Source organism: Sapajus apella, unplaced genomic scaffold (genome assembly GCF_009761245.1).
Source record: "Sapajus apella isolate SASKATOON/1434 unplaced genomic scaffold, GSC_monkey_1.0 scaffold1, whole genome shotgun sequence".
Classification (NCBI taxonomy): domain Eukaryota; kingdom Metazoa; phylum Chordata; class Mammalia; order Primates; family Cebidae; genus Sapajus; species Sapajus apella.
In genome coordinates this window covers 5,873,195-5,900,455 of record NW_022436941.1, presented here as the reverse complement: position 1 = coordinate 5,900,455, position 27,261 = coordinate 5,873,195, and the positions used below count along the sequence as shown (strand labels likewise).

Here is a 27,261-nt window from a genome sequence, read left to right as displayed (position 1 = left end):
AAAAAATGAGGTGGGAAGATTACTTGAGCCCAAGGGGTTGAGGCTGCAATGAGCCATAACTGAGCAACTGCACCTGGGTGACAGAAAAAAAGGAAAGACAATTCTAACATCCAAATCCAGTTCTAACATCTGTAAGCGTATCTGTCCAAACACGGAGCTAAACTTAAAAACACAGGAAGGGAAAGGACATAATAAAAAGGAAGGAGCAGTAGTCACAGGGCATCCATGTTGGGAGTATCCAGATCAGCCTCTTTTTCATTAATCATAAAACCCCTTGGTGCTCTGTCCTGTTGGCTTTTCATGCACCTTCAAATCATGTATGGGGGATGAGAAAGTTAAGGGAAAGATTTGTTATTTCACTGTTAGGGGTGAGGGAGGTAGTTAGCCAAATGGTGACTAGTGATAAACTCTAGAATTGTGGGCTCTTTCATCCATGTCCATTGTCTCAGATCCTTCTGGACCCACAAGATGGCACTTGAGGATCTAGTACAGCAAAACCATACCAACGAATTTAGAATAAAATAATCAGCTGGGAGCAGTGGCTCATGCCTGTAATCCTGGCACTTTGGGAGGCCAAGGCGGGCGGATCATTTGAGGTAGGAGTTCGAAACCAGCCTGACCAATATAGTGAAACCCTGTCTCTACTAAAAATACAAAATCAGCCAGGCGTGGTGGTGCATGTCTGTAATCCCAGCCACTCAGGAAGCTGAGGCAGGAAAATCGCTTGAACCTGGGAGGTGGAGTTTCCAGCCAAGGTCGCGCCATTGCACTCCAGCCTGGGTGACAAACCGAAACTGTGTCTCAAAAAAAAAAAGAATAAAAGAATCATCCACAGGGTTAGATTAATGATGCATCTTTCTGGCCTAACAGTCTCTCTCTGATGGGCATACAGATAAGGGGACTATGGCCACTCCCATCAGAATTGTATTATTCAATTAATAATGGCTACCACTTTGAAATGCTTCTTGTGTACCAGGGCACTGTGCTTATCACTTTACATCTCATTTCATGTATAAGATGCTATATTACTTCATCTCCATTTTATAGATGAAGACACTGAACTATAAGTTACAAAACTTGCTGTGTACTATCACATATGCTGAAGCTGGGATTCACCAAGTGGCCAAACAGCCCAGATTCCCCTGATCATTGCTATGTTAACCAACAGATAGATGTATTTTAAATCAGTTTCTGTTTTTTCAAACTCGTAGTTTTGAAAGTTGCACCCTGCACTGATTTAGCACTGGTGGCTGCTTAAAACTTGCCTTATTCCATTTTAGCAGGCCCTCCCCACCAAAGTACCCTAATTACTGGTGTCATCTTCTCTATTCCCTCTGAGAAGTTTCTCTTAGATTCCCACTCTGTGGGTTTGGTTGGGAATGCAGAGCCCTGTTCCTCCTCTCCCCATCTATGCTTTCTTCATTCTAAGCCCTTTCCTATCTACTTTATGCTCGAGGTGGCTTTTCCACCCCCATGAGCCAGAGCCAATGATGCTCATGGCACCAACCATGCTTAAAAAGAACGAGATTGCCCTGCACGTGAATTAGTTAAAACCAACCTCTCCTGTCCTGAGTAGATTGGTAGGGTTAGGGCTGTCAGATGTCACAAAGTTACAGGACACTTAAAGGAAAGGCTTGTGGTAAAAAATACTATGTGAAATTCAAATATAATTGGGTAGCTGGTATTCTATGTGGCAACCCTAGGTAGAAGAGCACGGGTAAGGCAGGATTAGAAGATTTGCACACTCCAAAGTTTCTGCACCTCGATGGGACACTAGAACAGGAAGGCTACTGGGCCTTTCTGGCAATGGGAAAGATGAGTCGAAAACTCCTTAGGCGGGCACAGTGATCCAAGTAGCCAAGCCCTGATTTCCGCGGGGAGAAAGGCGGCCACGGGCCTCTGCCAGATACTACCTGCTCTGGACTCTGGGGTCAGCAGAGTTTAAAACGACCTGTAGCGTCTGGCGTTTAGCTCCTAAAGCGGTCTCGAGTCCTGCGGCGACGGCCAGCGACTGGAGGCCGTCCGCCCGACTCCAAGATGGCGCTCGCCACAGCTGCCCGGTGTTAAGATGGCGGCGCGGGGCCGCGCCCGCGCTCCCCCGCTCTCCTCCCCCAGCCTTCCTTGGGCTGGCAGCACCACTCGCGTAGCCCTGCGCCGGTTTCTTTTCGGCCCTGGGCGGTGGTCCCGGCTGCCGGTAGACGACCGCCCCGCGTCATGCGGCTCCTAGGCTGGTGGCAAGTACTGCTGTGTGTGCTGGGGCTTCCTGTCCGCGGCGCGGAGGGTGAGTGGGAGCCGGGGCCAGGGGCGGTGCGTGAGATAACTGGGCGAGCTGAGGTCCACCCGGGCGACGCTCTGGACCTGCGCGAAGTCCAGTGGTGCGCGCCTCGCCCCTTCTTGGCGTCTTCCCGGGAGCTTCTACCCGGGCGAGTCTCCCCGACTTGTCTCCGAGCTCACCGCCCGCTCGTGGCCGGCGGAAGGGGGCCGGCGGGCGGGAGCCCGGGAGAGGTTGGGCCGCGTTCAGGCCGCCTTCAGCCGGTGGTTGGTAGCCTGGAGGGACCGTGCGGTGAGCGCTGCTGAGGCATACCCTCTGGTGATGAGCAGTTTATTATTAATAATTATTAAATACCGACATTTATTGTGGCGGTATTAGGAGCCAGGGCTTTATTTACATCATTATCCCATTTAATGCTCCCACAAACCCTATCAGATCGGTTCCGTTTAGTGTCTCCATTGCACAGATGAAGATGCTGACGCCCCGAGAGACTAAGCAACCTGCCTGTTTGCGCTTCTGATAAGTGGCAGAGGCCTGTCTCTCTGACGCCAAAGCCCACGCTGGCATCCACGCCGCTGGACCACTGTCTTAAGGAGGCCACTCTTGCTCAGCTGCCTGCATGAAGGACAGATAAGAGAAACTCGGGAGACTCCCGGTAATCCCCAGCTTGCCGGTGGGGAAGGCAGCCACCCTGGAGGCATGGTGAGGCGGGGGAGTGGAGGCCTTACTTTCATTGCTCCTTCACCCCACTCCTCATAGTCCTGGTAACGTCCAGACCTCTTGGCCTTGCTTGTCATTCAGGCCTTAATCGGAACAGGCAGGTTCTTTCTTTTTCCTGGGGTGTCCTGGATGGAGGCAGGACAGGAGATGTGGAGAAGGTTGAGTCATAGTAACACGATTGCCATGAATGAAAGCACTCACTGTGTACCAGGTGCTGTGCTCAGTGCTTTACGAGCATCGTCTTTGGGAATCTTTACTGTTTTGTTTTTGTTTTTTAAGAGATGAGGTCTTGCTCTGTTGCCCAAGTTGGAGTGCAGTGGCATGATCTCGGCTCACTGTAATCTCCGCCTCCCGAGTTCAAGAGATTCTCGTGCCTCAGCCTCCCGAGTAGCTGGTAATACAGGTGTCTGCCACCATGCCCAGCTAATTTTTGTATTTTTAGTAGAGATGACGTTTCACCTTGTTGGCCAGGCTGGTTTTGAACTCCTGACCTCAAGTGATCCACCTGCCTCGGCCTCCTGAAGTGCTGGGATTATAGGCTTGAGCCACTGTGCCTGGCCTTATGTAATTTTTAAATGCATGTGCAGTAGATGTTATCGTTCTCCTTTTATAGAAGTAAACTGAGACTCAGAGCCAGTAAGTCCTTTGCCAAGGTCATATAGCCAGAAGTTGAGGAGCCTTGATTCAAGCCCATGTCTGCCTGACTTCAGAGCCCAACCTCTGTATTTTCACTACACTGAACTGCCAGCTTCACAGAGGTGACGGCATGTGTTAGATATCTTCTGTTTCTGCCTCTCTGCCCTATTCTGTACCTTGTGTCGCTGCCCTGTGTGGAATAAATACCAACTGCCCGACTGTCTTGCTTCTGTTGCATTGGCATGAGCGGAGAGTGAAGTCAGGGTATTGATGTTTTCCGATCCCTCCCTGAGAGGTTATTGCAGGCTGGCTTTGCCCCCAGTGGAAGGCACTGACTTCTAGAAAGCTGCCCTCTGTGTTACCCTTGATGTTTCAAGGTTCTGTGACTACTACTTCTCTCTCTGGACTCTTAAGGTCTGTGAGTAGTAGCTGGCTCCCCCTCTCCTGTTACTGGCCTTGGAGTTCTTTACCATTGCTTTTCATATCTCCATACCCAGCCCACACGTTGGTGGTCCTTGCATTAAACTCTCAACTTGCCCAAGTTACATGTGCTGTTTCCTGGCAGAACCCTGGCTGATTCAGGGTTCAGCCTGGGTCTTTGGTCATCACAGTCAGGGCACAAATGGAGTGAAGACAGAATAAACTTCACCAGCCGATTTCTTCTCAGGGTAGCCGAAAATCTCAGGTTTTTTTTTTTTTTTTTTCTGCAGATGATGCCACTGGCAGATTATGCTGCCCTCAGATGCTGAGGGCCTGAGAGACTAAGCAGCCTGGAGGCAGCAATGCTACCCAGGTGTCTAGGAATGGAAGTAAACTCCTGGCTTCAGGTCCCCTATGCCAGTCTTTCCTAGGCAGTCAGCTAGTAGATTCTTTTTTTTGAGATGGAGTCTCACTCTGTCACCCAGGCTAGAGTGCAGTGGCATGATCTTGACTCACCGCAACCTTTGCCTCCCAGGTTCAAGTGATTCTCCTGCCTCAGCCTCCTGAGTAGCCTAGACTACAGGTGCCTACCACCATGTCCGGCTAATATTTGTATTTTTAGTAGAAATGGGGTTTCACCATATTGGCCAGGCTGGTCTCGAACTCCTATCCTTGTGATCCGTCTGCCTTGGGCTCCCGAAGTGCTGGGATTATAGGCATGAACCACTGCGCCCGGCCAGCTAGCAGATTCTTATTGAGCACTCATCATATGCTAAACGCTCTGCTGGGCACTGGGGATCCAGTGATGAGTCAGAGCAGCTGGGCTTTGGGGAAGGCAGCCACTAAATAACTACAGATTACTAAGAAAATTGCAAAACTGAGAAATGCATCAAGGAGAGTTTCAGGGCATTTTTGGGAGCTGTAATGGGAGACCTCCCACCCTGGTCTGAGGGCCAGGGAATGTGTCCTTACAGAGGTGAAATTTAGAGTGAGATCTGAATGAGGAGGATGAAGGATTAAGCAAGAGGAAGCTTCCCAGCAGAGAAACAGCCTCCAGGAAGGCGCTAAGGCAGGTAGGTTAGGGGGAGTGTAATGATCAGGGACTAGAGGGATCTGATGGCACCAGGTGAGAGTGTAGACAGAGGCCACATTGGGGCCTGGTATCTCTGCTACAGAATGCAGACGCATTCATAGGGCAGGGGAAGCCACTGAAAGAGTATTAGCAGGGCAGTGATATGATCAGATTTGCCTTTTGTCTTTCACCTTCACTTGTATTGCTGTGAAGGTCAGAGTCTGGAGGGGGTATGGCAGGCTGACAAGGGAGACCAGTTAGGTGGCTACAGCAATTGCCCAGATGAGAATTGGCTGTGGCCTTGGCTGAGAAGTGTTAGTTGGGATGAGGAAAGTGGATGGATTCTGGTTAAGAGGTGAGGTTGTTTTTTTTTTTGAGACAGAGTCTCACTCTTGTACCCCAGGCTGGAGTGCAGTGGCACAATCTCGGCTCACTGCAGCCTCCACCTCCCGGGTTCAGACGATTCTCCTGCCTCAGCCTCCTGAGTAGCTGGGATTACAGGCATGGGCCACCACACCTGGCTAATTTTTGCATTTTTTAGTAGAGATGGGGTTTCACCATGTTGGCCAGACTGGTCTTGAACTCTTGACTTAAAGTGATCCTCCCACCTTGGCCTCCCAAAGTGCTAGGATTACAGGTGTGAGCCAGCTAGCCCGACCTGCAGGTGAATTAATAGAACTTATTAATTCTATTTGCCTTTCTATCTCTTTTAATTGTAAACACCCATCAACATTATCACCATCATCATTACAGGCATTTATAGAGTGCTTAACCTGTGACAGGGACCATACACATCTTTTCTCATTTAATCTTCACTGTGTCGTCTTCTGCATTTTGGTGGTATTGTCTCCATTTCCTAAAGGAGCGCACAGCATCACCTATGGAAAATATGGATTGCTGTCCCTCCAATCCCTGGCTGTTTTTGATCCCACCTCATTTGGCTTCCCTGCCAGAAGCCATTGTGAAAACATCAGCAGCTGGTAGAGAGCCTTCTGAGAAAAGCTGTAAGGGTGTGAAGGTGCTGACCTAGGCTAGGGCTCCCTGGCAGAGTTGGCATAGTGCCCTCACACTTGTCTTTCAGACAGCATCTTTGCTGCCAGTGATGCAATAATTATCACTTTATGTATAGCTCAAACTGCAGTCTCTTACATTGCACTCTAACCTGGGTGACAGGGCGAGACGCTGTCTCAAAAAACAAAAAAAGGTAGCTTGGGCATGGTGGTGTATGTCTCTAATCCCAGCTATTTGGGAGGCTGAGGCAGGAGAATTGCTTGAACCCGGGAGATGGAGGCTGCAACAGTGAGCTGAGATCGTGCCACTGCACTCCAGCCTGGGCAACAGAGCAAGACTCTGTCTCAAAAAAAAAAAAAAAAAAAAAAAAAAAAAAAAAAAAAAAAAAAAAAAAGGGCACATTACCATCAGAGGGTTCAATGGCTGTCACATAGTATGACATTTTTATCTTCATGTGGAATAATTCAGTGTTTCTTTTCCTCCTAATTCCTAAATGAAAATGTTGGTACCTGAAGGCTTAAGGTTTTTTTTGTTCCTAATCTGTACTGTGTACTTAAATATTTTTGCAAGGTGCAGGGGGTGGAGGGGACAACACTCTTGAACTTAAAATACCAGCTCCATGCACCATTTACACTCCCTTTTGATTTTCTGCAGGGGCTGAGGGTGATCAGAGAGAACTGGATTATAGTTTGTGCCCTGATTTGTTTTCTCTTGAGGTTCTTCGTTTTGGCGTTCTTCATTTACTTATGGAACCTAGAATGTTAATTAGGTAGCAAGAGCAAATCTCTGTAGAGCTGGGGTGTTTGAGAGTATGGTTGGACCCCAAACCTGGCATCCTTTCTTTTCCAGACTCTTAACTTCTCTGGCTCCATTTCCTGCTCTGTCTTGTGGATGGCACAGAATATATGTGTGTTTTTTTTCCTTCTGATTGTAGAGGCAACACACACTTATTAACCAAAGGCTACAGAAATAAAAGGCTACAGAAATACCACCAGTGTGATCCTGCCCCCTTACGGAATTGGCAAAGCTCCCCTCCCAGGCACCCAGCACCTTCTCTGGACTGTAGTCACAGAAGTGCTTGACCTTCTTCTAAAGACTTACCTTGCTGCCCAAGCCCTAAACTCTGCCTTATGTAACCTCCATTGCTACCTCTTCCTTCTTACCTGCTTTCTCTCTCTTTTTTTTTTTTTTTTTTTTTTTGGAGACAGAGTCTTGCTTTGTCGCCCAGGCTGGAGTGCAGTGGTGCAATTCTTGGCTAATTGCAGCCTCCCAGGTTCAAGTGATTCTCCCACCTCATCCTCCCAAGTAGCTGGGATTACAGGTACATGCCACCATGCCCAGCTAATTTTTGTATTTTTATTACAGATTGGTTTTCACCATGTTGGCCAGGTTGGTCTTGAACTCCTGACCTCAGGTGATCCACCCTCCATGGCCTCCCAAAGTGCTTGGATTACAGGCATGAGCCACTGTGCCTGGCCCCTTCTTACCGGCTTCCTCATCAGCTTTATGTATCCTCAAATTACTCCTGTGTTCCAAATACCAAAATAGAAACCTCCCTTAGTCTTCCTGCGTATAGCAAATCTACCCTACCTTCTTTGCCCCCTTCATAGCTAGATTTTTGGAAAGAATTGTGTGTATTTATTCATGTAGTTACCATTTTGGGTTCTCTGTTTCTTTATGTGGATCCATATTTCCATCTGCTAACATTTTTCTTCAGCCTGAAGGAGTTCCCTGAAGATTTTTGTCATGTGGGTTTGCTAGTAATGAATTCTTTCAGCTTTTGCACGTCTGAAGAAGTGAAGAAGTATTTATTTCGCCTTTTTTTTTTTTTTTTTTTTGAGATGGAGCCTTGTTCTATAGTCCAGGCTGGAGTGCAGTGGCACAGTCTTGGGTTACTGCAACCTCCGCCTCTGGAGTTCAAGCGATTCTCATGCCTTGGCCTCCCTAGTAGCTGGGATTACAGGTGTCTGCTACTGTGCCTGGCTAATTTTTATTAATTTTTTATTTTTAGTAGATATGGGGTTTCACCATGTTGGCCAGGCTGTTCTGGAATTCCTGACTTCAAGTGGTGTGCCTGCCTTGGTCGCCCAAAGTGTTGGGATTACAGTCGTGAGCCATCGTGCCCAGCCAAAAGAATTTTTTTTTGAGACAGAGTCTCACTCTGTTGCCCAGGCTAGAGTGCAGTGGAGCGATCTCTTGGCTCACTGCAACCTCTGTCTCTTGGGTCCAAGAGATTCTCCTTCCTCAGCCTCCCAAGTAGCTGGGATTACAGGTGTGTGCCAGCTTCATTTTTGAAAGATATTTTTTCTGTATACAGAATTCTAGATTTATAGGTTTTTTCTTCTCTGATGTCTAATTTGTCATTAATCTCATGCAGTGCAGTTTTTCATCTCAGACACTGTAGTTTTTGTAGTCAGAGATGCGGCTCTTGCTTGCTTTGTTTCCACTGAGAAGCCTGTTGTTATCCTTTGTTCCTCTCTACATAATGTATTTTTTTTCCTCTGGTTGCTTTTAAGATTTTTTTGTCATGGGTTTTGAGCAATTTGATTGTGATGTACTTTGGTGTAGTTCATTGAGTTTGGGGTTTGTTGAGCTTCTTGGATCTATGGATGTATAGTTTTCATCAAGTTTGGAAAGTTTTTGGATATGATTTCTTCAAATATTTTTCTGTTCCTCCATTCTGTCCTCTTGCCACTACTCCAGTTATCTGTACATTAGGCCACTTGAAATTGTCCTACAGCCCACTGATGCTCTTCATTTCTTTCCATTGTTTTTTTTTTCCCTGTGTGTTTAATTTGGATAGGTTCCATTGCTGTCTTCAAGTTGACTATTTTCTTCTGTATTGTCTAATTTGCCATTAATCTCCTGCAGTGCAGTTTTCATCTCAGACATTGTAGTTATTATAGTTTTCATCTTTAAAAGTACGATTTGGGCTGAGCGTGGTGGCTCATGCCTATAATCCCAGAACTTTGGGAGGCCAAGGAAGGTGGATCACTTGAGGCCAGGAGTTCAAGACCAATCTGGACAACACAGCAAAACCCCGTCTCTAGCAAAAATACAAGATAATTAGCTAGGTGCAGTGACTCATGTCTGTAATCCCAGCTACTTGGGAGGCTGAAATGGGAGAATTGCTTGAACCCGGGAGGTGGTTGTGCCACTGTACTCTAGCCTGGATGACAGAGTAAGACCCTGTCTCAAAAAGAAAAAAAAAAAAAAGCCAGGCTCAGTGGCTTACGGCTGTAATCCCAGAACTTTGGGAGGCTGAGGCAGGAGGCTCACCTGAGGTCAGAAGTTTAAGACCAGCCTGGCCAACATGGCGAAACCCCATCTCTACTAAAAACACAAAAAATTAGCTGGGTGTGGTGGTAGGCTCCTGTAATCTCAGCTACTCTGGAGGCCAAGGCAGGAGAATTGCTTGAACCTGAGAGGCGGAGGCTGCAGGGAGCTGAGATCGCACCACTGCACTCCAGCCTGGGTGATCGAGCAAGATTCAGTTTCAAAAAAAAAAAAAAAAAAGGTATGATTTAATTGTTTTAATTTTTATTTATTTCTTTGAGACAGGGTCTCACTCATTCGCCCGGGCTGGAGTGCAATGGCTTAATATCGGCTCACTGCAACCTCCGCCTCCTGGGTTGATTTGATGTTTTTTAATATCTTATATCGTGGTATCTGCTTTACTTTTTGAATGTAAAACAGTTATTGTTGTTTTAATATCCTTGTCTGCTAATTCTGACATGGGTGCAAGTTTTGGGTTAGTGTTGCTTGATTGATTATTCTCATTACATGTCCTATTTTCCTGCTGCTTTATATGTCTGATAATTTTTTTTTTTTTTTTTGCGGGGACAGAGTCCTGCTCTGTTGCCCAGGCTGGAGTGCAGTGGCGCGATCTTGCCTCACTGCAAAATCTGTGCCCTGGGTTCAAGTGATTCTCCTGCCTCAGCCTCCCGAGTAGCTGGGATTACCGGCGTGTGCCACCATGCCCGGCTAATTTTTGTATTTTTAGTAGAGACGGGGTTTCACCTATTGGCTAGGCTGATATTGAACTCCTGACCTTGTGATCCGCCTGCCTCGGCTTCCCAAAGGGCTGGGATTACTGGTGTGAGCCACCATGCCCGGTCATGTCTGATAATTTTTTATTGGATGCCAGACATGAATTTTACTTTGTTGAATGGTGGGTATTTTAGATTCCCTATTCTTTTTTTTTTTTTTTTTGAGTGGAGTTTCACCCTTGTTTTCACAGGCTGGAGTGCGGTCGCATGCTCTCGGCTCACTGCAACCTCTATCTCCTGGGTTCAAGCAGTTCTTTGTCTCAGCCCCCTGAGTAGCTGAGATTACAGGTGCCTGCCACCACGCATATAAATATAAATATTTATATAAATATAAAATTTTTGTATTTTAGTAGAGATGGGGTTTCACCATGTTGGCCAGGCTAGTCTTGAGCTCCTGACCTCAGATGATCCACCCACCTTGGCCTCCCAAAGTGCTGGGATACAGGCGTGAGCCACCACACCTGCCCCTGCTATATATATTCTTGAGCTTTGTTCTGGGGTACCATTAATTTACTTGAAAACAGCTTGATTCCTTCAGGTTTTTCTTTTTTTTTTTTTCTTTTTTTTTTTTTTTTGAGAGGGAGTTTCGCTCTTGTTACCCAGGCTGGAGTGCAATGGCGCGATCTCGGCTCACCGCAACCTCCGCCTCCTGGGTTCAGGCAATTTTCCTGCCTCAGCCTCCTGAGTACCTGGGATTACAGGCACGCGTCACCATGCCCAGCTAATTTTTTGTATTTTTAGTAGAGACGGGGTTTCACCGTGTTGACCAGGATGGTCTCGATCTCTTGACCTCGTGATCCACCCGCCTCGGCCTCCCAAAGTGCTGGGATTACAGGCTTGAGCCACCGCGCCCGGCCTCAGGTTTTGCTTTTAAGCAAGAAAACTAGCTGTGTTTTCTTTAGAGTTAATTGTGTCTCACTACTGAGGCAGGTCCCTTTGTGTACTCTACTCAGTGCCCTGTGAATTACGAAGTTTTCCGGTCTAACCGGTAAGAAGAGGTACCGTTCCCTGCTCTGTGTGAAGTTGGATACTGTTCCTTCTCATCCTTTCTGGTAATTCTTTCTCTGGCATTGGGTAGTTTACTCACATGCATGTGCTGACCAGTACTCTGCTGTATACTTGAGGGGGGCCTCTACAGATCTCTGGAGTCCCCGCTTATGTAGCTCTCTCACCTGCAGTATTGTGTCCTGCAAACTGGCTTCTTTGTCTTCTTGGACTCTTAGTTCCATCTCTTCAACTGAGAGAGTCTGCTGGGCTCTGCCTGGACTTCCCCTCCCTGCGCCACAGAGGGAACGCCCTCAAGGCAGTAAGTTGGAGTGTTGTAGGGTTCTCCTCATTTGTCAGCTGTTGCTCCGACATCACTATCCTCTGGTACCTGATAACTAATTTCCTGAAACTGTTGTTTCATATATATTATCTGTTTATTTGGTTGTTTCAGTAGGGAAGGTAAATCTGGTTCCTGTTACTCCATCTTGGCCAGAAGCAGAATTTCCAGAGAATGTTTTTGAATCTCTGAATGAATCCACAGAGCTCTATGGCCCCAGTGTGAGGTAGATCAGTAGGGTAACTGTAGTTTATAATAAGCTATTGTATATTTCAAAATAGCTAGACGAGAAGAATTTGAATGATTCTAGCGTGAAGAAAAGACAAATATTTAAGGTGATGGATATCCCAATTACACCGATCTGATCTTTACAGATTGCATGAATATATTGATTATCACATGTGCTCTGAATACCTGTTATGCATCAGCAACAACAAAAAGCTCTACAGGAATATTCTTTGAGATCTTATACAAATGCGCATACCTTAGGAAGCCCCTAAATCTTCCCAACTTTGAAGTCAGTTGGCCACTGACACACCAGTGACATGCTGCTGGCACGCAGAGCTCATCACACAGCCAGTGGTTCCCTAACCACATGGTGAGCTTTCCTGAGGGCTGCAGGCCTCATTGGTTTCTGCTGGCTGGTGCCTGGCATAAAGTCTGGCAGCTGGTGTTGAGCTGATAAGAGTTAGAGGGCAGGAGGCATTACTACAGAGGTGAATGGAGATGGCTAAACAGATGTATGAGAGTGCCTGGGACTCTTCCCTTATCTGAGCATTGTGCCCAAGTCCCACCTTCTGGCTCCAAAGTGGGAGACAGTTCTTTTCTTTTTCCTCCTGTTGCTGCCACTGCACTGTTGAGCCTGTCTCCCAGCAATCCCAAGGGCAGCAGCCCAAAGGTGGCAGCCAGGAGAGCAGAGTCCAGCTGTCAGAGGCCACCTCAGGAAGGAGCTGCTGTGTGGCTTGAGTAGTGTTCTTTAGGCAGTGTGGCTCAGCATCTCCGAGGTATGATGGCAGGGAGCCTACGGCTTGTTCTGGAGTAGCAGCCAGAAGACTTTGCTCCTAGACTGGGCTCTGCTTCTTACCAGCTGTCTGCCATCGGACACTCTGCTGAGCCTCTCTGTGCCTTGCGTGGTTACCTGTTCAGTGGGCTTGATAACCCTTGTCTTCCCCATCTCACAGAATTGTTACAGTGTATGCAAAGATGCTTTACCCTAGTAGAATCTTGCATAGAACCATTATCATTTTCTGAGAAATTATCAAACAAATGAAAATCTTATCAAAAAATGAAAGTTTTTATGTTCTATATTCCTAATTAGATGTCTGAACTGGAATGTTTTCAGTTATAATCTGCATGGCAAGCAGCAAGTTTATGGCAGAGCTGTGTGTTTGTATATTTATTTCACATTCTTTTTTTTTTTTTTTTTTTAGTTATTTTGCTAGTTACCTATCACCTGGATGTTTGTTTATTTTTTGAGACAGAGTCTTGCTCTGTCACCCAGACTGGAGTGCAGTGGCATGATCTCGGCTCTCTGCAACCTCCGCCTCCTAGGATCAAGCAATTCTCTTGCCTCAGCCTCCCTAGAAGCTGAGATTACAGGTGCCGACCACTATGTCTGGCTAATTTTTATATTTTTTAGTAGAGATGGGGTTTTGCCATGTTGGCCAGCCTAGTCTCAAACTCCTGACCTCAAGTGATCTGCCTTGGTGTCCCAAAGTGCTGGGATTACAGGTGTGAACCACCACACCTGGCCCTATTTGACATTCATTAATCTATTAATAGTATCCGCTTGTGACCTTCCTAACCTGGGAGATGGTGAGTAGCTCTTTGATAGTTTAATGAAAGGAGACCTTTTTGTCTCCAAGGGGAAAATTTCGTGTTGGAGGGGAACATTTGGGGTTCATTTGTTTTGAAGTCAAATATGACTCAATGTGCTGGCATGTTTTGGTTGCAGAAGAAAGTGGTCACTTATGGTCGGAGGAGCAGCCAGCTCACCCTCTCCAGGTCGGGGCTGTGTACCTGGGTGAGGAGGAGCTCCCACATGACCCGATGGGCCAGGACAGGGCAGCAGAAGAGGCTGATGCGGTGCTGGGGCTGGATACCCAAGGCGATCACATGGTGATGCTGTCTGTGATTCCTGGGGAAGCTGAGGACAAAGTGAGTTCAGAGCCTAGTGGTGGCACCTGTAGCGCTGGAGGAGAGGAGGACTCAAAGTGCACCCTCCGAGAGAGCCTTTTCTCTCTGGATAGTGCTGGATCACACTTCCCTGATAGAGAAGAGGAGTATTACACGGAGCCAGAAGTGGCGGAATCCGACGCAGCCCCGACAGAGGACTCCAATAGCACTGAAAGTCTGAAATCCCCAAAAGTGAACTGTGAGGAGAGAAACATTACGGGATTAGAAAATTTCACTCTGAAAATTTTAAATATGTCACAGGTAAGGAAAAAATATTTAGTGTTTTTCTCCTTTTCCGTACATTCATTTTATGATTAATACTCTATAAACTTTGAAATGGAAAGTCATAACCTTTATCATATTGTAAGCGAGATGGCGTGTAATAGCTGCTTCAGTGAACATTGACTTTGTCCTCTGTGATGTTTACAGGGAAAGGAGGAAATATAACTAGTGTTGATTATGCTCTTCAGGTGGCCTAAACCTAGTCTTCCTTGGGCCAATCCCACTACCAAACCTCATGATAAAAATCCCAATGGACAGATAGTTGCTGTCATAGAATTTTTTTTTTTTTTTTTTTTTTTTTTTTTGAAATGGAGTTTTGCCCTTGTCCCCTAGGCTGGAGTGCAGTGGCGTGATCTTGGCTCACTGCAACCTCGGCCTCCTGAGTTCAAATGATTTTCCTGCCTCAGCCTCCTGAGAAGCTGGGATTACAGGCACTCGCCACTGCAAGTGGCTGATTTGGTATTTTTAATAGAAATGGGTTTTCATCATGCTGGCCAGGCCAGTCTTGAACTCCTAACTTTGGGTGATTCACCCACTTCGGCATCCCAAAGTGCTGGGATTACAGGTGTGAGCCACCACTGATGAAAAGTTTCTCTTTCATCAGTGACTGTGGGGTGGTTGAGAAAACAAAAGTGTAGGATGCATTCACGCTGCTTATTAAGAGAAGTAAATCCTGACTCTGAGAACTGTGATTGCTTGTTGTCAATGAGGGCACAGCACCTGTAATGCATATAGCTCCTCCAAGGGCAGGGCTCAGTGCTGGCTTTGCATCCACTCCTGAGTCTAAGTTATGGATTAAACAGGTGGTAGTAGGAATGGTGTGCTCTTTTTTTTTTTTTTTTTGAGACAGAAGTCTCACTCTGTAGGCCAGGCTGGAGTGCAGTGGCATGATCTGGGTTCACTACAATCTCTGCCTCCCAGATTCAAGTGGTTCTTCTCTCTCAGCCCCCTGTATAGCTGGGATTGCAGGCACATGCTACCACACCTGGCTAATTTTTGTATTTTTAGTGGAAAGGGGGTTTTATCATGTAGGCCAGGTTGGTCTTGAACTCTCCCGACCTCAAGTGATTCACCCGCCTTGGTCTTCCAAAGTGTTGGGATTACAGACGTGAGACACTGTGCCTAGCTAGGATGGTGTACTTTTAAATTAATCTAACCTTTGGCCAAATACATTGATATGACTGCTTAGTTCAGAGCTGAGATGATAGTTTGGATCTGAGATCATAGTCCTCTAATATTTCCATGTTAGATGGTTTGAGATGTACCGTTCAAAGGTGGGGACAATTGCCTGGACTCTGTGAGGACTTAGTACAGGCATACCTCAGAAACACTATGGGTTTGGCTCCAGACCACTGTGATAAAACAAATAACGCAGTGTAGCAAGTCACAGGAATTTTCTGGTTTTCCAGTGCATACAGAAGTTATACTATATTGTAGTTTATTAAGTATGCAGTAGCAATATGTCTAAAAAATGTATATACCTTAATTTACAAATACTTCATTGCTAAAAAATGCTAACAATCATCTGAGCCTTCAATGAGCTGTAATCTTTTTGCTGGTTGAGGGTCTTGGCTTGATGTTGATGGCTACTGACTGATCAGGATGGTAGTTTCTGAGAGTTGGTGTGGCTATGGCAATTTCTTTGAGACAGAGTATCACTCTGTCACCCAGGCTGGAAAGCAGTGGTGAGACCATGGCTCACTACAGTCTTGACCTCCCCAGTTCAAGTGATCCTCCCAGCTCAGCCTCCCAACTAGCACTATAGGCATATGCCACCACACCTGGATAATTATTATTATTATTATTTTTCATAGAGATGGTGTCTTACTATGTTGCATAGGCTGGTCTCAAACTTCTGAGCTCAAGTGATCTTCCCGTCTTGGCCTCCCAAAGTATTGCAATTAGAGGTGTGAACCACCACGCCTGGCCCACACAGTTTTTTTCTTTTTCTCTTTTTTTTTTTGAGATGGAGTCTCACTCTGTCACCCAGGTGGAGTGGAGTGGCATGATCTTGGCTCGCTACAACTTCTCTCTACCAGGTTCAAGCTATTCTCCCACCTCAGCCTCTTGCCAAGTAGCTGGGATTACAGGCGTGTGCCACATGTGCAGCTAATTTTTGTATTTGTAGTAGAGACAGAGTTTCACCATGACCAGGCTGGTCCTGAACTCCTGACCTCAAGTGATCTGCCCACCTTGGCCTCCCAAAATGCTGGGATTACAGGCATGAGCCACCATGGCTGGTCTTTGGCCCACAGTTTCTTAAGACAATGAAGTTTGGCACATTGATTGATTCCTCCTTTCACAAAAGAATTCTCTGTAGCATGCAATGCTGTTTGATAGCGTTTTACCCACAGTAGAACTTCTTTTAAAGTTGTAGTCAATTCTCTTAAACCCTGCCTCTGCATTATCAACTAAGTTTATGGAATATTCTAAATCCTTTGTTATCATTTCAACAATGTTCACAGCATCTTCACCAGGCATGGATTCCATCTCAAAAAACGACTTTCTTTGCTTATCCATAAAAAGCAACTCCTCATCTCTTCAAGTTTTATCATGAGATTGTAGCAATTCAGCCCTGTCTTCAGACTCCACTTCCAATTCTAGTTTTCTGTTTCTACCACATCTACAGTTCTGTCCTCCACTGAAGTCTTGAACTCCTCAAAGTCATCCACGAGGGGTGGAGTCAGCTTCTTTAAAATGCCTGTTAATCTTGATATTTTGACCACCTCCCATGAATCACAAATATTTTTAAAGTAATCTAGAATGGCAAATCCTTTCCAGAAGGCTTTCAATTTATTTTGCCCAAATCCATCAGAGGAATTTCTGTCTATAACTATAGCCTTAAAATGTATTTCTTAAATAATAAGAGTTAAAAGTTAAAATCCCTCCTTGATCCATGGGCTGCAGCATCGATGCTGTGTTAGCAGGCCTGGAAACAACATTCACCTCCTTGTGCTTCTCCACCAGAACACTTGGGTGATCAGGTGCATTGTCAATGAGTGTAATATTTTGAAAGGAATCTTCTTTTCTGAGCAGTAGGTCTCAACAGCAGGCCTAAAATACTCAGGAAACCGTGCTGTAAACGGATGTGTTGTCATCCAGGCTTTGTTGTTCCTTTTCTAGAGCACAGACAAAGTAAATTTAGCATAATTCTTAAACGCCCTAGGATCTTCAGAATGGTCAATGAGCAATGAGTATTGGCCCTGCGGTTGTGCATACCTTTAGTCCCAGTACTTTCAGAGGCCAAGGTGGGTGGATTGCTTAAACCTAGGAGTTCCAGACCAGCCTGGGGAACATGGCAAAACCCCATCTCTACAAAAAATACAAAAATTTGCCAGGTGTGGTGGTGGGCACCAGCTACTTGGGAGGCTGAGGCAGGAGGATTGCATGAGCCCAGGAGGTCGAGACTGCAGTGAGCCATGATTGCACCACTGTACTCCAGCCTGGGTGACTGAGTGAGACCTTGTTAAATAAATAAATAAATAAATAAGACACCAGTGGCATTGGCCTCTAAAAAGAGTCCACCTGTCCTTGAGGCTGGGCATTGACATCTCCTGTCTAGCTTATGGAAGTCCTAGAGGGTATCTTACTCCAATAGAATGCTGTTTTATCTATATGAAAATTGGTTGTTGAGTATAGCCACCTTCATCAATTCTCTTAGCTAGATGTTCTGGGTAAGTTGTTGCAGCTTTCTCTGTCTCTCTCTCTCTGTCTCTCTCTCTTTTTTCCATTCATCTTTGATGTTACTATGTTGCAGCTTCTTTATCAGCACTTGCTGCCTCACCTTGCACTTTTATATTCTAGAGACAGCTTGTTTCTTAAAACTCATGAGCCAGCCCCAGCTAACTTCAGACTTTTCCTCTGCAACTTCCTCACCTCTCTCAGCCTTTGTAGAATTGAAGAGAGTTAGAACCTTGCTCTGGATTTAGGCTTTGGGTTAAATGTTGTGACTGGTTTGATCTTCTATCCAGAACATTAAGACTTTCTCCATATGAGCAATAAGGCTGTTTCACTTTCTTATCATTTGTGTAATCACTGGAGTAGCACTTATTTTTATTTTTAAGCATCAGAGTCACCACGCTGGATGGAGTAGCATGCTAAGTTCCTTTAAGAACTTTTCCTTTGGCCGGGCGCGGTGGCTCAAGCCTGTAATCCCAGCACTTTGGGAGGCCGAGGCGGGTGGATCACGAGGTCAAGAAATCGAGACCATCCTGGTCAACATAGTGAAACCCCGTCTCTACTAAAACTACAAAACATTAGCTGGGCATGGTGGCGTGTGCCTGTAATCCCAGCTACTCAGGAGGCTGAGGCAGGAGAATTGCCTGAACCCAGGAGGCGGAGGTTGCGGTGAGCCGAGATCGCGCCATTGCACTCCAGCCTGGGTAACAAGAGTGAAACTCCGTCTCAAAAAAAATAAATAAATAAATTAAAAATTAAAAAAGAACTTTTCCTTTGCATTTGTAACTTGGCTGACTGGTGTAAGAGGCTTAGCTTTCAGCCTGTCTCCTGTGTTGGTATTCGACATGCCTTCCTCACTAAGCTTAATCATTTTTGGCTTTGATTTAAAGTGAGAGATGTGCAGCTCTTCCTTTCACTTAAACAGTTAGAGGCCACTGTAGGGTGATTAATTCACCTAATTTCAATATTGTTGTGTCTCAGGGAGTAGAGAGGCCTGAGGAGAGGGAGAGATGGGGAACAGCTGGCCGGTGAAGCAGTCAGAACATAGACGTTTATCGATAAAGTTCACTGTCTTCTATGGGTGCAGTTTGTGGCGCCCCAAAACAATTACAATAGTAACATCAAAGACACTGATCATAGATTACCACAACAGATATAATAATAATGAAAAAGTCTGAAATATTGCAAGAATTACCAAAATGTGACACAGACACAAAATGAGCACATGTGGTTGTAAAAATGGTGCTACTTGCTCCACGCAGAGTGGCCACAAACCTTCCATTTGCAAAAAATGCAATGTCTGCAAAGTGCAACCGAGTGAAATGCAGTAAAATGAGGTATGCCTGTATTTGAAATGATGGATTATGAAAAATATTAAAATAAACTTGCAATATTAGGAAAGTGCAGAGGAAAGTTTAAAACTTTCTGCTTAATTCGGCAAGATTTTTAAAAAGTGAAAGGTTGTAACTTGTCATTTGATCATACCTCTTTGCTGATTCCTGGATTCATATGGTTCAAAGTCCAAAAGGTTCTTGAGGGTCCCTCCTCTCACTGCTCCCACCTACGCGTTCCTCTCCCTGGAGCAGAAGTGTGTCCTGTTTCTTGGATATCCTTTCAGAAAAATGTACATTTACTTCTGACTTTAATGCTTGTTTCTTTTACCACAGGACCTTATGGATTTTCTGAACCCAAACGGTAGCGACTGTACTCTAGTCCTGTTTTACACCCCGTGGTGCCGCTTTTCTGCCACTTTGGCCCCTCACTTTAATTCTCTGCCCCGGGCATTTCCAGCTCTTCACTTTTTGGCACTGGATGCATCTCAGCACAGCAGGTATCTTCCCTTGGTGGGGTTTACGTCCATCCTCCTGGCTGATGATTGCAGCTATTTAGAGGTCCTAATTAGATAAGTTAGAAGCAGAGGAGGGGGGCATGAACTTTGTCCTGGGATTAAAGGCAAGGCAAGAGTGAGTAGTGAGGATTGTCATACTCTTGAGAGAGCTGGTGGCGTCACTTTGTGGAGGCCTCTTAAAGAAAGTGGGCTGTTCTCTGTGTGGTAGATTTAAAGGTGGCAGGTGATGGCACCTGATGGCAGGAGATGGGCCAGAAGACTTTTGAGGGCCATGGCCAGACTGAATCAGCACAGTCGGTATCACAGTAGGCTATTCCTTTGTGACTTTACTGAGAAGGTTAAATCCCCATCCCAGGCAGCCTAATTCCCAGCACCCCGGTTTTATGTCTACTCAAGATTTTTCTTTCCTTTTCTTTTTCTTTTTGAGATGGAGTCTTGCTCTGTCACCCAGGCTAGAGTGCAATGGCATCATCTCAGCTCACTGTAGCCTCTGCCTCCCAGGTTCAAGCAATTCTCCTGTCTCAGCCTCCTGAGTAGCTGGGATTACAGGCATGCACTACCATGCCTGGCTAATTTTTTTGTATTTTTTTAGTAGAGACAGGATTTCACCATGTTGGTCAGGTTGGTCTCGAACTCCTGACCAACCTCAGAGTTGATCCTCCCACCTCGGCCTCCCAAAGTGCTGGGATTACAGGGGTGAGCCACCGCTCTCAGTCTCCTTTTCTTTTTCTTTCCTTATTTTCCCTTTCCCTCTTTCCTTCTTTCTTTCCTCCGTACTTATTTTTTTTTTTTTTTTTTTTTGAGACAGAGTTTCACTCTTGTTACCCAGGCTGGAGTGCAATGGCGCCATCTCGGCTCACCACAACCTCCGCCTCCTAGGTTCAGGCAATTCTCCTGCCTCAGCCTCCTGAGTAGCTGGGATTACAGGCACGCATCACCATGCCCAGCTAATTTTTCGTAGTTTTAGTAGAGACGGGGTTTCACTATGTTGACCAGGATGGTCTTGATCTCTTGACCTCGTGATCCACCCGCCTCGGCCTCCCAAAGTGCTGGGATTACAGGCGTGAGCCACCGCGCCCGGTCCTCCGTACTTATTTTTGCAGTCATGTTCTGTAGTAGGCACTTGATCAAGTAATGAATTAATTTAGCTTTTTAACATGACATTTACCTTTGTTTTATATTTATCATTCACTGGGTTTTTGTCCAGGCTGGCCTTGAACCTCTGGGCTCAAGCAATCCTCCTGACTTAACCTTCTGAGTAGCGGGGACTACAGGCATGCACCACCATGCTAGGCTTGTCTTTTTTTTTTTTTTTTTTCCAGAGTTTTCCTCTTTTTGTCCAGGCTGGAGTGCAATGGTGCAATCTTGGCTCACTGCAACCTCCACCTCCTGGGTTCAAGTGATTCTTCTGCCTCAGCCTCCCAAGTAGCTGGGATTATAGGCATCCACCACCATGCCCGGCTAATTTTTTTTTTTTTTAAGAGATGGAGTCTCGCTCTGTTGCCCAGGCTGGAGTACAGTGGCGTGATCTTGGCTCACTGCAACCTCCTCCTCCTGGGTTCTAGCAATTCTCCTGCCTCAGTCTCCTGAGTAGCTGGGACTACAGGCACCTGCTGCTACACCCAGCTAATTTTTTGTATTTTAGTAGAGATGGGGTTTTACCGTGTTGCCCAGGCTGGTCTTGAACTCCTGGGCTCAGTTGATCCGCCTGCCTCGGTATCCCAAAGTGCTGGGATTACAGGCGTGAGCCACTGTGCCTGGCCCAGGCTAGTCTTTTTTAAGTGTTTAGTAAAGTAAGCTACAGAGAACTTTGTTAAGATGGTCTATGTTTTTCATAAGTGCTATGATTGTGCCTGGGTTATAAACTGTTCTCTTCCAAGTCAGATGCTCCTTAGCAGGTCAGCCTCAACAAGGAGGTTGTGTGTGAATAAATCTAGAACATCTGAAAAATGGTCAGTTGGTGGTAAAATGAAGTTGAGTAAACTTCTGTTACTTTGTACTTGAGGCCAGGTGCAGAGGCTCACACCTTTACGTAATCCCATCACTTAGGGAGGCCAAGGTGGTAGGATCGCTTGAGCCCAAGAGTTTAGAGACCAGCCTGGACAAACTGGCAGAACCCTATCTCTACAAAAAAATGCAAAAAATTGGCTGAGGATGGTGGCACCGGTGGTGCCCCAGCTACTTAGGCGTCTGAGATGGGAGGACTGCCTGAGCCCAGGAGACCAAGGTCACAATGAGCCATGATCTTGTCACTGCACTCCAGCTTGTGCAACAAAGTGAGACCCTGTCTCAAAAAAAAAGAAAAATTGTACTCCACTGATATTGTGGGACTATAACTGTAATCTGTTTACCTGAATCTGTTTATGAAGAAGGAAATTGTCCGACAAATTAGTAATTTTCATATAGCTTTCTGGGTGATATCTAAGTGTCTGGGCCCAAGGGTGCAGACTGATTGGAAGGACAGATCACATCAGTGTCCAGCTTTGGTGGGGCCTCCACTGCCTCTGGGCATACTTAGTGCTCTTTGGTTCTGGGTCTCACATTGTCCCTCCTGCCCCTCCAACTCCCTCCCCAACCTGCTTTCTTCTTTCTTTCCCTCAGCTCCATGTTGCACCTGGTACGGCACCTTAGTTATGGAGACTAAAGCTCTCGCTCTTATTATATGGGCTGGGACATGTTTGCTTCTTATGTTAATATTTAAATTACAGCATGTGTACAAAAGAAAAAAAATTCTGGTTATACAATATTACTATTTTACTAATGCGCAAAACTGAGGCTTAGTGAGGTTAAATAATCTGCCTTGAGTTCACATTGGTTCAGTGGCAGAACTGAGGCATAAACCCAGAGTGTTTTGACTCAGGAGTTTATCACCGTTAGTCTGTATTATGTAAAGGGGAAATAAGCTCGCATGGTCATAATACTTCCAAGCAAGTCATCCTGCCCTGATTGTGAACATCCCTGTGTGTTTGTTAGATCATATACTCCCTTGTGCCAGTTTAGCAGACTAACTGCCTTCCATAAGTTGATCTTTTTTGAGGGACAGGGATGGGCATTCTGAAGAGTTGGAATTTTTTTCTGTCAAGTAAATTGACACAGTGTGCTTTGTCCATGAATTAAGAGTTTTCTGGCCTGGTTTGTTTAGACAGGAATTTAACCAGCGGAATAATTGTGTCATGGGCAGATCCATATTGTAATTGAAAGCAACTCAGATTACAGAAAAGGAGTGCCTCCAGGCATGATCCATAAGCAAAAAGGTCAGAAACAAACAAGCCAAAAGTTTCAAGTATCAGAAATCTCCTTAGGTCACATGCAACTTCCTCATTTATTTCTGTCCATTCTGATATGGGAATTGTATGAGAAAGCTCTCTATTAATAATAAATTCAGGTTTTCTGACTGACTTCTTTCTCTTGTAGCCTTTCTACCAGGTTTGGCACTGTAGCTGTTCCTAATATTTTGTTATTTCAAGGAGCTAAACCAATGGCCAGATTTAATCATACTGATCGAACATTGGAAACACTGAAAATCTTCATTTTTAATCAGACAGGTATGTGGAAGTAATGTCCTGAGGAAGAAGGTATTCTATTGCTGGGGGTCTATGCCTTCTGTGGGTTCTGATCTGCTATAATCCTTAATTGAATGATCAAGACTGACTGAGTTGTAAAACTTCTAATGAACTGTTATAATCCTTCTAATGAACTGTTAAATACTTCCCAATCAGTGTGAAGCTTAACATGAATAGGTAATTTTAATTATTATGGATATATATTTTTTCCTTTTTTTTGAGGCAGAGTCTCACTCTGTTGCCCAGGCTGGAGGGGAGTGGCATGATCTTGGCTCACTGCAGCCTCTGCCTCTTCAGTTCAAGTGATTCTCGTGCCTCAGCCTCCCGAATAGTTGGGATTACAGGTGTGTGCTACCTTGCCCAGCTAATTTTTGTATTTTTAGTAGAGATGGGGTTTTACCATGTTGGCCAGGATGGTCTCGAACTCCTGGCCTCAAGTGATTCGCCTACCTCAGCCTCCCAAAGTGCTGGGATTATAGGTGTGAGCCACCGTGCCCAGTCTATTATTGATACTTGATTGATTGACTGATTGATTGAGACGCAGTCTTGCTCTGTCACCCAGGCTGGAGTACAGTGGCACAATCTCGGCTCACTGCAACCTCTGCCTCCTGGGTTCAAGTGATTCTTCTGCCTCAGCCTTCCCAGTAGCTGGGATCATAGGGTGTGCCACCACACCCAGTTAATTTTTGTATTTTTTAAGTCGAGACAGGGTTTCACCATGTTGGCCAGGCTGGTCTTGCACTCCTAACCTCAAGTGATCTGCCTGCCTCAGCCTCCCAGAGTGCTGGGATTACAGGCTTGAGCCACTATGCCTGGCCTATTATAAATATTTTAAAACAAGTTATACTGAAATATAATTCACATACCGTACACTTTATATATATATATAACTTTTTACGCACATTTTCCACTTAAGTTTAATACTTACACAAAGATATGCATAAATCATGAATATACAGGGTGATGAATTTTCACAAAGTGAACACCCCCAGTAACCACTCTGATTAAGAAACAGAATATTGGCTTATGCCTGTAATCCCAGTACTTTGGGAAGCCTACGTGGGTGGATAACTTGAGGCCAGGAGTTTGAGACCAGGCTGGCAATATTGTGAAACCCTGTCTCTACTAAAAATACAAAAACTAGCGGGGCATGGTGGCGGGCACCTGTAGTCCTAGCTACTCGGGAGGCTGAGGCTTAAGAATTGCTTGAGCCCAGGAGGCAGAGGCTGTAGTGAGCTGAGATTGTGGAACTATACTCCATTCTGGGTGACAGAGTGAGACTCTGTCTCAAAAAACAAAAAAAAGAAAAGAAAAACAGAACATTACCAGCCTACCTTCAGCACCACTGCTCCTAACTTCCCCAAAGATAACCACAGTTTGACTCCTAATATCATAGACTGTGTTACTTGTTTTAGACTTCATATTAATGAAGACATACAGGATGTTTTCTTTTGTGTCTCTTTTTTTTTTCATCCAGCAGTATGCTTGTGAGATGTACCTGTATATATGTATGATTATATTTTGTTTATTTTCTCTGCTGCCACTGTTCCATTTATTAATCCATTTGTAGATTCTATCCTAATTTCTTCATATTTGCCAAAATGTATGGCCTTATTTTTTATTGTTTGTAAAAGTTTAAGGATTGTAAATTGAAAAAATTACCTCCATTGGAAAAGTTCATTCCTCTAAAGCCTCACTGTCTCAGTTATGAGCATCCCACTCCTCCCAAAGTGTACTCACTGGAAATAAATACAAATCACAACACACATTGCATATATATTAAGTTGCATATAATCATTTTAGCTAACATTAAAGAACAAAGAGCTGAGTTGGCTGATAGGAGCAAAAGTAGGGTATTAGCAGGTGGTTAGCTAGTATAAGTCTTGTAATGGATCTCTGATTGTCATTTCAATTGATGTATGGAGAGGGAGCCATTTTGTTCAATGCACTAACCAAACCTAGAACACAAATCTTGGAGTCAAAGCATCTGTGGGAATCCCTGTTCCTAGTGATGGCTTGTTACAACAATTCTTTCAGTAAATTATTAAAAGCATTTTAGGGCCAGCTGTGGTGGCTCACGCCTATAATCCCAGCACTTTGGGAGGCCGAGGTGGGCAGATCAACTGAGGTCTGGATTTCGAGACCAGCCTGGCCAACATGGCGAAGCTCCGTTTCTACTAAAAATACAAAAAATTTAGCTGGACATGGTGGTGTGTGCCAGCTACTTGGGAGGCTGAGAATCACTTGAACTTAGGAGGTGGAGGTTGCAGTGAGCCGAGATCGCACCACTGCACTCCAGCCTGGGGGACAGATCAGGCCTCCATCTCAGAAAAAAAAAAAAGCATTTTGAGTTTAGCATTACTTAGCCTGTGGAAACATTCTGTAGATTCCTGAGAGGAGTTTTACTAGTTACTTACTGAACTTTGGTCTCAAAAGACACCAAAAGGCAACTCTTATTAATACATTGGCTAAGAAACTGCTGATGAGTTCACAGAAATTCTAGTGTTTTAGTTGTGAACAGCTGAATGGATTCCTGATCCTTTGATGTGGTCGGGAGAAAGGCAACTTATAAATTACACTGACAGGCAAGTGAAATCCATCCCAGATATTAATATGTATACTAGTGGCAGTGTTTAGTTTAGGACTGCATATCATTTTGCATACTATATATAATACTTGAGAAAAATCTGTGGCGGGTGCTTTTTCTGTCTGATTTGAAACCATTGATTTTTCTTTCAGGTATAGAAGCCAAGAAGAATGTGGTGGTAACTCAAGCCGACCAAATAGGCCCTCTTCCCAGCACTTTGATAAAAAGTGTGGACTGGTTGCTTGTATTTTCCTTATTCTTTTTAATTAGTTTTATTATGTATGCTACCATTCGAACTGAGAGTATTCGGTGGCTAATTCCAGGACAAGAGCAGGAACATGTGGAGTAGTGATGGACTGAAAGAAGTTGGAAAGAGGAACTTCAATCCTTCGTTTCAGAAATTAGTGCTGCAGTTTCATACATTTTTCTCCAGTGAAGTGTTGACTTGAAACTTCAGTCCGATTAAAAGAATCATGCATTTGTTGAACTACTGAAAGTATAAAAAAATTATAAACTGGTGTTTTAACTAGTATTGCAATAAGCAAATGCAAAAATATTCAATAGAGTGCACGATTCTTGTTTTTACTACCTGAACGTGATCCAGTTTGAAATGTGAAGACGTGTTCTGGTAGAATAGTGAGTAGAATGACATGCTTACTATACAGAAGGCAAAAGAGGACTCTCAGATTATAGTTTTAGGAAACCCTTGATTCCTTATATATGTTTAAGAAGGTTAGTTTTCTGTTTTTTTGCAACTTTTTTTTCCAGAGTCTATAGCAGGAAAGTATGTAACTAGAATTGGTTAGTGTGACCCCTCAAGTAGCAAGTGAAGGAAAATAAAAGAGTCAAACGCCTTGATGTTTGTGATCTCTGCTTTCACTCAAAAAATCTGAAGTGTTTTAAGTTGTTTCTGGGTAAGGCAGATGTTAGGAGAAAATAAATGCTGTAACTAAAACTCAATTATTATCAGTTCTATGCTAATGTATATATTTTAGTCATGGTTATCTAACCAACATGCATTAATTGAACCTTAAAATGTTCCTTGCAGGCCGGGCATGGTGGCTGATACCTGCAATCCCGGCACTTTGGGAGGCTGAGGCAGGAGGATCACTTGAAGTTAAGAGTTCGAGACTGGCCTGACCAACTTGGTGAAACCCTGTTTCTACTAAAAATACAAAAAATTAACCGGGCATGGTGGTGGGTGCCTGTAATACCAGCTACTCAGGAAGCTGAGGCAGGAGAATTGCTTGAACCGAGGAGGTGGAGGTTGCAGTGAGCCGAGATCATGTCACTGCACTCCAGCCTGGGCAACAAGAGTGAAACTCTCTCAAAAAAAAAAAAAAAAAAAAAAAGTGTAGAAGTATAAAACACTGTTCTTGCCCACAAGTTGATTTTGGTCTAGTTCAAGACACATTTAGTAAAGAGACAACATGTAATTTAAACAAATTTTTTGAAAACCTATTTCCAAAAGATCCTTTAAATTCAGATATGACAGCTAATTACCTCGTGATACTTTTATATCATTTCCCGGATTTTAGAGTAGTTGAATGTTTATTTCATAAGGCACCCTAAATTCTATAGAAATAAAACTTCAGGCTGGGCATGATGGCTCACGCCTGTAAT

General features: G+C 44.7%; 1 protein-coding gene and 1 long non-coding RNA gene across 4 annotated transcripts; both read left to right on the top strand.

The window, feature by feature from the left end:
• Positions 1-2,098: 2,098 nt before the first annotated feature.
• On the top strand, positions 2,099-26,496 carry TXNDC15 (thioredoxin domain containing 15). 3 transcript variants are annotated; one of them, XM_032248414.1, is made up of 5 exons: positions 2,099-2,281; positions 13,459-13,940; positions 19,307-19,470; positions 22,903-23,033; positions 25,791-26,496. In XM_032248414.1, exons 1-5 carry the CDS (start codon positions 2,215-2,217, stop codon positions 25,985-25,987), a joined length of 1,041 nt encoding a protein of 346 aa, XP_032104305.1. In that variant the 5' UTR covers positions 2,099-2,214; the 3' UTR covers positions 25,988-26,496. The 3 variants fall into 3 exon arrangements, with proteins under 3 accessions (XP_032104305.1, XP_032104239.1, XP_032104365.1); XM_032248348.1 differs by having other exon boundaries at positions 13,453-13,940; XM_032248474.1 differs by lacking the exon at positions 2,099-2,281 and adding an exon at positions 2,540-2,563 and having other exon boundaries at positions 13,453-13,940.
• LOC116530530 lies at positions 10,559-12,659 on the top strand. The gene is made up of 2 exons (XR_004260057.1): positions 10,559-10,718; positions 11,042-12,659. It is a non-coding gene; the product is annotated as an uncharacterized LOC116530530 (long non-coding RNA).
• Positions 26,497-27,261: the final 765 nt, after the last annotated feature.

What these genes read in the sequence shown, in the direction of transcription:
- TXNDC15 (XM_032248348.1), top strand. Translation starts at nt 2,215, where the DNA reads ATGCGGCTCCTAGGCTGGTGGCAAGTACTGCTGTGTGTGCTGGGGCTT. An exon ending in TCCTGTCCGCGGCGCGGAGG is followed by an intron (nt 2,282 to 13,452) that starts GTGAGTGGGAGC and finishes GGCATGTTTTGG; the next exon opens with TTGCAGAAGAAAGTGGTCAC. An exon ending in AAATTTTAAATATGTCACAG is followed by an intron (nt 13,941 to 19,306) that starts GTAAGGAAAAAA and finishes CTTTTACCACAG; the next exon opens with GACCTTATGGATTTTCTGAA.